Here is a 12,503-nt window from a genome sequence, read left to right on the forward strand (position 1 = left end):
AAAATCTCGGTGGGAACAAATCTATTAAAGTGGGACAGATGGAGAGCAATTTAAAGTGTTAGAGGCGCCTCTGTCCTATCCTTTATTAGCTATAAAAATGGAGCGTGATATGTGGAACTCCACAGGCTGATGGATTTGCAGTATCGCAGGAGATGAACATTTGGGGACATATAATGTCAAAATCTATCATTAATGGCACCTGAACGAACAGTGAAAAACAAGCATACAGGTGCACAGACACCCACGACAGCTCGAGTGTCCTTGAATGCACAGCTTTGCTTCACAAGATGCTTATTTTGCCCTTAGCGCCACACGCTACTCAAAACATGCAATAAAACCACTCTTAGGGGACCCACAAATACCTGACACAAAAACACGTCTGTGGTGCAGACAGATAGTGAGGGAGAAGTTCCTTCTTGCTTGCTGAGAGAACACAAGTGTCCAAATCAACCAACCAACCAACTCCCCCAAATCCCGACAAGGTGGGGTCGAGCAGGAAATTATGTCACAGACACAGCAGCAGATCTCCAGACACTGATAAGGTTGCTCCTCCTGGGAAAGTGAAACAAGTGAGAGACAGATTGCTTCTTTGTCTTTCTCCTTCCTCTTTTCATCTTGTCCCATCAAGACAGGAGCGATTACAAGAGGAGACTATTGAGACACTGTTTACTGAGACAGAACACTCATATTAATGTCGCTGAGACATGCTTTGGGTATTTGGGTGTGCTCCAAAAAGCAGGATGCAGTCTGCTGAAAAGTAGCTTTTCCCTTGTGTTAAATCAAAACAACATGTGACATAAAGTTAACGAATTTGGAGAGCAAATGAAGTCAGGTAATTGATTCAAGGACCGAGGCTTGGGGTAGATTGCTGAGGGGAGAGTGGCTGCTTTTCTATTCTTTAATGATGATATTAGTGGGTATACTCAGTGTGAGTCATGCTTTATAGACTGAAGACTGTGCTGCAGTGTCTGAGTGTTCATGGGAGGTTATGTGGGCAACTGCTGGTTTGAAGTAAATCACTGCTGGGGTTCTGCTCACTTGCCTCAGGGATCTCCAGCTCACTAGCAAGGAATTACACACACTGGGAAGAAGTGGTGAGGGAGCACTGAGAGCCTCGTCCTGCTGTGTTTGTGTATATAAATGTGTGTATGTCTATATTTAAGAAATTGCAGCACATGTGTATGTTTATACGGTTGCTTAATGAACCTGTGTGGGTGTGTGCTCCAGACTTCCCGACAGCATTATCTCAGGAAGTCTGACAGTCTATCTTTGTGTATCTTTGTGTATATTTCTCTGTCTAGTTTTGTCTGGTCCACTGTGTGTGTGTATATATATGTGTGTGTGATATGGATACGCTATGATGGCCGTCGTATTTGCTGACTCATAAAAGCACTGAGCAAACCCACCCCCACTCCACCACTGGTGTTTGGACAGCCCATCTGGTTTTCATGAAGGAAGAGGAGTACGAAATCAGCATCAATCTGCTGCGGTCTGCTTTCATCCTGATGAAGAAATGACTGATTTTTCTGATTTTGTTTTAAACAGCATTTCACTACTAACAAATCAACAATGACTGCATCAAAGTATTGACTTTGGTGACAATACAGTTGCTCTTAGCAGCATGGAGCATTTTAGCTTTTAGCTCAGTGTTGCTTGCTTTATAGTCTGCAACTTTTCCCAGGTAGTCAGCTGAATCTGGCTGACTGAGACTCAGTGTTTGCATGCTCAGTGGCTCGCCAAAATTAGGCTGACTCAAGCCAAGCAATGGTTGCCAGATTTGGATAGTTGTTGTGTTTAGACAAGTTTGGACTGACGGTTGGCACATTTAGCTGAATTTGGAGCTATTGTTGTTCTACTGTGGCAACCTAAAAGCAAGAAACATACAGACAGACTTCACTTTAAGCACACAGACTCTAACCAGTTTACTGAGGGCAATTTTGGGTCACCATTCATTCCACGCAAGTTTGTTTTCTTGCTCCCTGCTAGGTTTGGGCCTTTATGAGCCCAGAAAAGCATAACATTATATTTTGAAAGATTGAATGGTGATACAAATCTCACAAATCTTACAAATATTGAGCAATCTTAAGCTACCAGCTTGGATCATAGGTAGTATTATTTGACATTATTTAAATAAAGTTAAATAGTAGCATTATTTATAGATTATTTAACTATGTTATCTAAAACACAAAGTTGTAGTCAGATGTTTACTTACACTCATCATGGGCATGAATACCATGATAATATGGAGCATTTAAACATTTCTTTGAGCTGTTAGCAAACATCTTTAATGACTTTAAAAAACAAGAATTGGGTGCAGATTTTTATTTATTTATATTGGATTCTGTCTGATCTACACAGGGTCATAATTATACATAAAGGCTCAAATACATATGCCTACAGCCACTTGTTGTACTAAAGGTTTTAACATTTTACGACTAAACCCTATTAAGTATTTGTCAGTGATCATCACTGACTACAACCGGTAGTCTGTCTTTGCTGGCATAAAAAGGCAGCACTTATCGGATTGGGAAAGTCAAGGACCACAGTGAATATTTAAGGAGGATTGTAGATTTACGCAAGTTAGGAAGCCATTTCTAAATGACTTCAGATTCCAAAATCATTAGTTCAAACAACTGTGCGCAAGTGCACGGTATTCAGATGTGGCAGTACCTCGCTGAGGTCGGGAAGAAAACTCAAACTCTTATCCTCAGATAAAAGGAAACTGGTTAGGATGTTTAGAAACAACTCAGGAACCACCAAGGCTCAAAGCCAGCCATCAACTAGAAAGTGTTGTGACACCAGCGTCACTTTCTATAGTGAAACAAGTTCTACGTAGGTATGTACTGAGACGTGTCGGCCAAGAAAGAAGCCCTTGCTTCGAAATGGACACCTTTGGGCTTGACTGAACTTTCCTCACGTGGACAAGCCAAATACCTTCTGGAAAAACGTTTTATGGTCAGATGAGACAAACACTGAGCTATTTGACCACAGTGACAAGAGATATCTTTGGAGGATTATAGGTGAGACTTTCAGTCCTAAGAACACTGTACCATGGTAAATGGACTGGTTCTCTACACAACATGCCTCATACACCCATTCACACACGCACACAGCATCTTCGGTTTAGTGTCTTGCTCAAGGATATTTGGCATGCAGACTGGAGTAGACAGGGATCAAACCACCAACCTTTCAATTAGTAGGTGATCTGCTCTACACACCATCTGCCAAGCATGGTGGTGGTAGCATCATGGTCTGGGGCTGTTTTGTTACCACTGGTACTGGCACACTGCACAAAGTGGATAGTGAAGAAGGATACTACCTTCAAACTCCTCAACTTCACCTCAAACGAACTAGATAGTTGAATCTTGGACACAAATGAGTGTTACAGCAGGATAATGATCCCGAGCACACATCAAACCTGGTTTTGGAAACGATAAAGCAGGCTAACAAAAAGCTTCTGGAAAGGTCTATCCAAAGACTGAACCTCAACCCCTCTGAAATATATGGATTAAGCTTAAAAGCCAGGTTCATTTCAGGAAACCAACATCCATTAATTGAGCTCTACCAATTCTGCCAAGAAGAGTGAGCAATTAAGAAAGAAAATTTAAAAAAGCAATATTGCCTACCAGCAAATTAATGACATGCTGTTTATAGAAAAGTTAGGAACTGATACTCACATTTAGTTCTTACAGTTCCAGACACACTTATCCTCCAGGTACTCGGATAGATGTCCTTGTTTCTTCTGAAAGATTCTGTTACACCATTTGCATATTGTTCTTGATCATTCAACTCAAAATCTCTGGGAAGAAAACAGGGAAGTGGAAGAGAACGTAGCAATGAGGCTAGAATGGAATTGTAAATGATGCCAAGATAGTTTTTTGTGGTTTAGAGTGAAAGACAAATTAGCACGGCTTTCTCTTTATGAAAGAAAAACATGTGAGGAATGTTTAGGAGACTGCAGTTTCTACAGAGTGGAAAACCACACCACAGAGACAGCTGGAGAGAGCCTTTGCTTTCATAATTGCAGCTACAACTTCACCTGAACACTTGATTAAAGGAAATATATTCTACCCCTTCTTCATATGAAGCAGATATTCATGTAATGTCTGGAATCTCCATGGATAAACAGACAGTGGTCAAGGCCAGCTGTGAGGTACTTGCACAAAGCGCCACACTCACATGCTCTCCCTGGCATTCAGCCGGCAGAAATAAACAGTTTCCTTTCATTTTTCCTCAAGACATTTCTCAGTCCAACAGAAGGTCCAGAGTTTCAGACAGAATACATCTTCTGATTCCAGATGTATAATGTAGTGCAGAGGGTGTAGTATTACATTCCTCAGACCTAAAGCAGAAGTATAGCCGAACCCTTCACATGCCTGCTGCTTCTTGGTTTGGACCTCTGCAGAGAATCCCTCCTGCTCTCCATTTTCCTTTGATATGGGTTAAACACTGGGCAGTCTGACAGAAGACAACTGAGGAAGAAAGGAAATGAGAAAGCCTGGAGGAGACAGTGTAAGTCAGGGAGGGACAGAAGAAAGGTGAAAGACAGACTTAGTCTCCTAAAAGCTCCCAGTGGTTAAAATAGAAAGGAAGGGGCCAAAGACGAGGGGGCTGGATTTCTGCGGCTCTCTGATTCTGGGTCATAAAAGTGTGCTAGTATCTGTGCGTATGTTTATGTGCATGACAGAGTAGGAAGTGGGATGGCTCGAACTTTAAAATTCATTAGCAGATACTGTACATTCAGTAAATGTTTTCCTGAACGCTTTGTGTCTCCGTTTGTGACACATTGTGTCTGTGGGTGTGCTTGGTTGTGTGAAAAAAGAGAAAAAAGCGTTTGAGAAAGAGCAAAGAAACTCTGAATAGCCTCGAGGGGGTTTTCCTCTGAAAGGGAATGCTTTTCTCCACCCCCTCACAGACACCCTCTACTTCGATCTCTCTCTCTTTCTCTGTCTCACTCCCAAACACTCAGAGTGGCCGTAGAAGCGAAACAGACTTAAAAGAAGAGAAAAAGAATCAACGGGCAGCTCGACAATTTGCGTCTCTCTCTGTGCCACACACTCAGACTTGGGGAAGGTCTGCGAAGAATGGAACTGACTTTACTTACTTTTGAAACAGAGCAACTCACTGTCATGTGGATGTACTTCAGCCAACTTCTACTGCTGATGAACTAAACATGGCAAGTTCTTCTGCACAAAGCCAAAGGAGGCTGTCTGGAGAGGATTACCGGGGCCAAAAAATGACAAAACCTTCTGCTTTGTAGAGGAGAAGCTCCTGCAAACATGGTAAAGTAACACCAAGTTTCCCTCCCGGGTATCCTTATTGTCCATTGTTACTTTCTGGTTTAAGATTTAAACTGCTCCACTGACCCAGTAACTCAGAGTCTGATTTCTGGTCTGGACAAGTGAACAAGTGAATTTCTTTCTGTGACTTTGCCAGCTATGTGTACGTGTGTGTGTGTGTGGGCTACTGGAAGCCTGATACATTGGTTTACACGCAGGGCATCATTTGACCTTCTTTCAACTTTTGTTTTCTAGTTGGAGAGTTCTGTGCACGGTAATGATGCACACTTTTTGCTCTCGTCTTTTATGAAACTTTATCTTTGTAACACACAAAGGGAGTACAAAACCCAATGTGAGTGCTCTCTCCAAAGCTTTTTGTAATCCCGAGCACAGTTGGTGGGACCGTTTCACATCAACAGCCAGCAGCATCTCAAGCTTTTTAAGTGTGTGCACACCAACAAAGAGAGAGTGACAGAGAGAGGCGCATTGTCGTTTGTCTCGCATCCTTAAGTCCTTTGATTCGGACTTAATTGATGCGGACGGCACACATACTTGAGTGAGTGGAGAGTGTTTCGATGTATAAATTATTTTACTGCTTTGCATGCGCACAAAATGGAATTCTCCAGTTCAGCGGTCGGCTCTTTAAAAAGTTCAAACCGTAGAGCTTTTAAAGATAGGAGGGGACTAATCTAATCCCAGTCACAACAGAATGTAATTAATTACGATGAGTAAGCCACAAGATGGGGAACACTGATGGTGGATTTGTGGGAGGATGTGGTTTCTTTCAACTTTTATTTACGTATTGCTGCTGCTATTAAATTTGTTTTTAAAAAAGGAAAGAAAAATCCCTAAATGCTTGCTTGCAGCATGGCTTTTATTTTTGGTAAACTGGAATATATTTAGTCAGTCTCACATTTATCCTTTATATTTATGGAATATACTTTTATTTCTTACATGGGAATCAGTCTGACCCATAACATCTGCCCAAGCTTAAGTGATAGCTTTACAGCAGGAAGGAAGGATGTTTAAAGAAGTACAAACTTGACTGCGAATGGCGGCCACCACTGTACTTTGCCCCCACTTCACTGCAGCGCTAGTTTGACCAGCTTTCAAAGACGTAACTGTTTGTTTTACTTAATGCCTGACTGATGCCATGAGCCTGCAGAGTCTCACTTATTAAACTGCTGCACTGTGCAAGACCTACTGTGTTTAAACTCTCTACAATATTACAAAAGCCCAACTCGTGGCATGCTGGTGTGCAATGTATTTGCATTTAGTTACTCATGAAAAGCACAACCAAGAGTCACTTATTAACTATCAAGGTCAAGAACTTTCCTCTTGAGGCCTCACAGAATCATGTGTTATGTGTTCCTTTAGTGTACAGTAAACACAGTTACCTACTGCGGGACAGACAATATTTTCAATTGTCAGTTGAAGTGATAAAATTGTATTTAAAATATATGCAAATTATGAAAGTGCAGATGAGAGTTCCACTTGGGCTTTGGACTTGCTCTCGTCTTATAAAAACATATTTAGAGGCAGCAGGTGAGCAGACTTTCTACGAAACAGTAACAGTTGCAGAAGAGTAGCTAACAAGAATAAGCAAACAATGACAGGTTTAGCTTTCACAAGAGAAAAAAATTATGCCTCTTTTCACTAAATATTTTATTAATATAGTTGCTTTAGTTGTCTGCCGTTGCTGTTGTGCTGTGCTGGTAGAGACAATTGATTTATCTGAGTTCTTATGGGTTTTTTTTATTTTGGGGGCGTTAAAACAATCAAATACTCACGAGGGCATTTATACTGGAAGGAAATAGTTCCGTTGTGGGCTATTAAAATATAACAGTGCAATGAATGATGCTCATTGCAATGTTCCATAAACCTACAGGAAACTGCAGAATTTGGTGTTTATTCACTGTTGGTTTGGCAAAATAAACAACCACAAGTTACTGGCTCTGCTCCAGGCGTTTAAGTCTATATAATATATCCACAACTTTCAGATTTTCAGGATACTCAAAAGTGCTGATTTATCAGAGTGCCACAAGCATGTACATCATCTCAAACCCTGTGGAAATGCAATGCGAGTGTCCAGATTTTGATTGATTGGCAGAAAACTGGACTTGGATTTCCTGGGTCACTCCCCCCTTTAAATTAGCTAATACTGCACACTGCTCAAGTTGATTTAAATTTTTGCCAAGTCTCTGCTGAGGCTGACTGGGAAAATGAACTCATTTGATTTATGAAGAAATTATGGATAATCACAGACATCTGCCATTTGGAACTGTATGATCCAAACAGATTTCATTTTGCTTCAGTCAGCACGTCAAGGCTCTGAGAGTTGTCGTGAAGCTGTGGACTGAATTTTCAGTGTGTCTATCATCTCTGTATCACAAAAGTGGGTCAGATGCAACAGAGGCTTTGCACTTGTATTTCCAAAACAGAGCCCCAGCCAAGTGTTCAAGGAAAAATGTCAGTGCCTCGGCTGTTTGCAGGCCAGCTTTCATCAGGCATTGTCTCTAGAAAAGTTTGTTTTTGCAACATTGCCATTTCCTCCCCAATCTGTGGCTTTCCAGTTGCATGAATTAATTTTAAATGCAGTTTGTTAACGGTACAGAAAAAAAATACAGATTGCACTTCCTCTGTTTGACTTACATTTCTTTGAACTCGCAGAAGACCCTCATGCTACCTTGCAAGAATGAAGAGCAGCAGATGTTACTGCACTGCACTCCTAATACGCAAGCTCACAGACATAGAAATCCAGATTGTCACATGGCTTAATACATTTTACAACACTTCTTCTAACAGTACAAGTACCTTTTCCACACTGGGAGCCAGTATGTTGTGTTGCACTGTCTAAATACTAGATAAATTGAATTTTATGTTCGATATTTTGAAGCCAGGATCGGCTTCAGGAAAAAGGCTCAGATCCAGAAGGTTTTGCTTAGTCATGTTAAATGGGAGCGGTTCATGAATGAATCAGCTGTGGTGACATTGTGCCAGAAAAAAAGTCCCTGTGTGAACCTTTCAATCATAGATGTATTTTTTGGTTCGCTTGTTTTTACACAGGGCTTTTTACACTGCTGTATGTCTTTACTGGTCATGGGAAGTCTGTGCTGTCTGATCTTGTGGTGGCATGAAAGAAAAAGAGAAACTATGTCATATGGCGCACTTTAAAGCATCCAGGTTTATCCTTAGATCAGATAAGGATTTTGAAACGCGGATTTATGATTTCAGCAGAGATGACGGCATAGATTTACGTAGGATTCAAACACAGTTGGTTCATTGTCCTACGATATAAGCAAATATTTTCAGCATGACGGCCTGCAGCAGTGCTGTTTTGACACTTCACGTTATAAGCTGTTGGACTTGTTCATTCTTATATTATTTGCAGATTAAGGTTCAATTAATGGATTATCTGTGAAAGCTCTCCCACGTTCTGTGGAAACTTGCCAGTGTTCAATACTACAGCACCATGAGTAAGGACTGGAAATCTGATACACTCTTTATTGAACTACAAAATGAACAAATGTATTTATGGGACTCTACATTAGCGGAAGAAACAAAGCGATGTAGTAATTTTGTCTCATGTGGGATTTTTCATCTTAAAAGGCTTTAAGATGGCTTATCCGTGGGAGCCCTCTGCTGAGTTATAAAGGCTTAGAGCACACACAGAGGCAGTTCTGTCTCATCACCAAACAGACAGAAGGAAATAGTAGAAAAGGAGGGGGAGTAGCTCAGAGACACTGGGAACATGGTTTTCATTAAGACATGACTAACACTCATTTTGATGATGATGGCTCGAAGTCAAAAGATCGTTTTTATTTTGGGTTCCGTGTGAAAGTAGTCAGAGTAAAGCGTACGCTGCAAAACGCAATTGTTTTCGAACCGTGAAATAAAGAGAAAGGAAGATGACACCTGCATATGAAGCTGACTCACTTTAGCTCTACTATGTGCTGTGTTTTTTCTTTCCATGACAACATTTCTTCAGTTGACATGTCACAGGCGCTCAGCCTACTGTGTCCACGCTGTTTTTGTCTTTTCTCATGGCTGAGTTGGTGGTGTGTCATCTCTCAGGTACAAGACTAAACGTGCAGAATTCAGGCAGTTGTCAGGAAATACTGGACAGTCTTAACTGTCACTTTTGGTTATGTTTTGGGTTTACCCTGGAGGTGCAGTGACGGCCGATCTCTTATGAGGAGTTCAAGAAAATGTGATGAACAGTCAGAAAGGAAAACATAAACCAAACTCTTTCAACATGTCGCATCAAAAGCTGCGCCAGTTTAGTAAAGGTTAATCTCCATCACAATTACATCTTTTGACCCATATAGCTGATGACAATGCAGTACTCACCTTGACAGGTTGTTTATGCAGTAGCTCAGTTCTCGACCAAGACTTTTGTAAGCCCCAGCCTGAGGCAATATGGTGAAACCTGCCATAATGCTTGCTATTCTCTATACAAAACACTGAAAAAAAAAAAAAAACTCCTAAGGGGCAGTAGACAAGACAAAGAAAGAGCTAACCTTTATAACAAATGCCTCTTGTCCATGTGGTTAGGTCAGCTCAGGTCAAACAATGACCTTTGTTGTAGACTGAAGCTCTTTCTAGAGTTAAATCGCAGGCTGCAATGGACAATTATCACAAGATAGGAAATCCCCTTGTCTAGAAAATGCAGGAGAGGCAGTGTTGGAATGTTTTCAGCTGGCCACGGACCAAAAACAACAATCTCAAAATGAAAGTTCAGGATTTAAGCTTGACTGAATACCCTTCACTGGCTGATTCTGGAAATAAAATATATCTTGGTGGAAAAGCAAAGACGCTTTATGGTCATATGAGCTGGTTACTGTACACTGATAGATGGTGGAGAGAAAGAAAAATGCCATAATGATGCATGAAAGAGACTCTGCCTGGATATTTAAAACAGACTGAAGGAACAGATATGAGTCTATTGTGATGCCAGGAAGGTGACACAAAGAGCGTACTAAACAGGAAAGAGACAGTAGAAAATAAACTCGAAACATGAGGATGTTGATTAAAAGCAGTGTAGCTGAAAACTGGCTTCTATGTAAACTAAAGCAACGGATACACAAGCATGTTCAATAATGCAATTTAGTGAGTTGGTGCAACATAGAAAATGCATGGCTGTCCCTCTATTGAGGTTTGACCCACCACACCTTTGGATGCATGGATCGATGGTTGTTTAACTATCATTATATTGAAAAAGATTATACTAGCATATGCTGCTGTGACTGCAACTTACGATTATGACTTCATTATTGTAATAATAATGTTTTCCAATACCACACACAGACACATTTTGCTTTGTTTGACAGATATTAATGATGAGTCTTTCACAGTTCAGACCTGTTTAGAACATTTTCTGGCACCGGTAGGCACACATACCAGTACGAGCAACACAGCACTAGAAGTGAGTTGACTCGCTAGCCAGTCTGAACTGGTTCCAGCTGAGCTATGCTTAGTAAATCTTAAAATTGTCTCTCTCATGCAAATATTGCTAGCCAAACCACCCATAGAGATGACTTCCAGTCAGGGAAGTTTTCTTTTTTAGCTGGTGTTAACAAAAACAGAGGTTTATTTCTCAATTCAACAGAAGGGACTTGGAAGGATTCAGTTGCAGTGAGGAAATGATTTAAAGTCGCATTACACAACAGTGGATGAACTCTATTAAATTTGTGGAATATAACCTGAAATCTAACATCTACATAAGAAAGAGCACACGTGCAAAACTGCACCAATTCAAATAAAGCCCTCCCTGAGAACCTGAAGTCCTCAACTCTGCAAAGTAAGTTCAGGGAGCCGTGCTTTATTAGACAGGACCACAGGTTTACTGTTAACTAACAGAAATACAGTAGTGGCTGCAGTCAGTCTAAAACAGCTGTGATGCATTACCATTTCAGAGCCTTCCTAAGAGGTATTCTGCTCTCCATTTCATGATCTGTTGTGACAGATGTGCACAATCAGAAAAGCATTCTTTTCTACTTAGGGAATGCAAAGGCTCCATAGACTCAGAGCACTGTGAATGGTCAAATATTGGTATTGATTTACATCCAGAAATCTTGTCATGAATCCAGTAGATCAACATTAGCTCATTTCACAGACATTTCAGTCACTTTGTATTCACTATGTATGTGCAATCCTGTTTTGTGAATGCAAAGACTAAACAGAGTTGAAAGATTTACTGAAATACCAAATGGATTATAAACAGCTGGAATTTTATGACATTTGCATGTTTTATGTCCAAGTTGCTCGCAAGTATCTGCATCTGCCAAATGGTCCCAGTGTAAACCAGTGTGAGGTCTTTGAAGCTCCTGCACTTGTGTTTACACTGAGCCGCTCTGGTCTTGGTCGGGCCATCAACCTAAATGAGGAAGGGGCTAAAAAACAGAGTCCTTTGTAGGCTGGGAGATTAACACAGCAGGCTACTGACAAGTGATTGTGTGAATAACATACCTGCTGTGATTAGCGACTGATATCTATGCAGATTCAAAAGAAGTCCTTATATTCAAATATCAACTCGGTATGAATATTATGGCTTTCCTTTTCATTACCAAACATTGATTTGGTTCTAGGATAGGATAGAAGAATAATTGTACATTTCACCTCTATCTGGCATGAGATAAGACTGTGAAGAGCACTATATTTAATAATCTTGAGACACTATAAAAATATTACATTGTATTTCATGGGGTTTCCAGCCAAGTTAGCAATGTGGAAATCAATGCTGGTCAGCCTCCCCAAGTGGTTTTCACTTTTGAAGTTCTCATTTTTCAGTCAGATGCATATGTCAGTGTATCCAAAGTGTTCCCTCGATGCTTCCCAAGAATTTGGCAATCACGTGACTTTTCTTCTTTCATCTCCTAGAGGTTCACATTGCTGCACCTTTTATAACATGCTAGAGGAACTTCACTTTTGTCCAGCACTCTGGTTAATGACCAGGTGATACAGCTGCTCTGTATATAATAATATAATAATAGCATAATATATTAATATTTAATATACAATAATAGTCTTTTCTTTTACAAACTTATTTTACTTTATTTATATATTGTGCTACATGTAAATGTTACATCTGTGCACAAAACTCTGGATTCATTTTCATGCAGCTGGTGTACTTATACATCAAACCAACAGTAGAATATCTGCAGTACCAAACACTGTTGTACTAAGCCAGGGGTCAGCAACCTTTCACATCCAAAGAGCCATTTG

General features: G+C 40.5%; 1 protein-coding gene across 1 annotated transcript in view; it reads left to right on the forward strand.

The window, feature by feature from the left end:
* Positions 1-4,903: 4,903 nt before the first annotated feature.
* Positions 4,904-12,503, forward strand: part of quob (quattro b) — a 26,303-nt gene continuing 18,703 nt past the window's right edge. Inside the window, 1 exon segment of the mRNA XM_013910393.1 lies at positions 4,904-5,282. Coding sequence (XP_013765847.1) covers positions 5,280-5,282 — 3 coding nt within the window. The 5' untranslated portion in view covers positions 4,904-5,279.

The sequence above is a fragment of the Pundamilia nyererei genome, unplaced genomic scaffold (genome assembly GCF_000239375.1).
Source record: "Pundamilia nyererei isolate P.nyererei 1_Seehausen unplaced genomic scaffold, PunNye1.0 scaffold00042, whole genome shotgun sequence".
Classification (NCBI taxonomy): Eukaryota; Metazoa; Chordata; class Actinopteri; order Cichliformes; family Cichlidae; genus Pundamilia; species Pundamilia nyererei.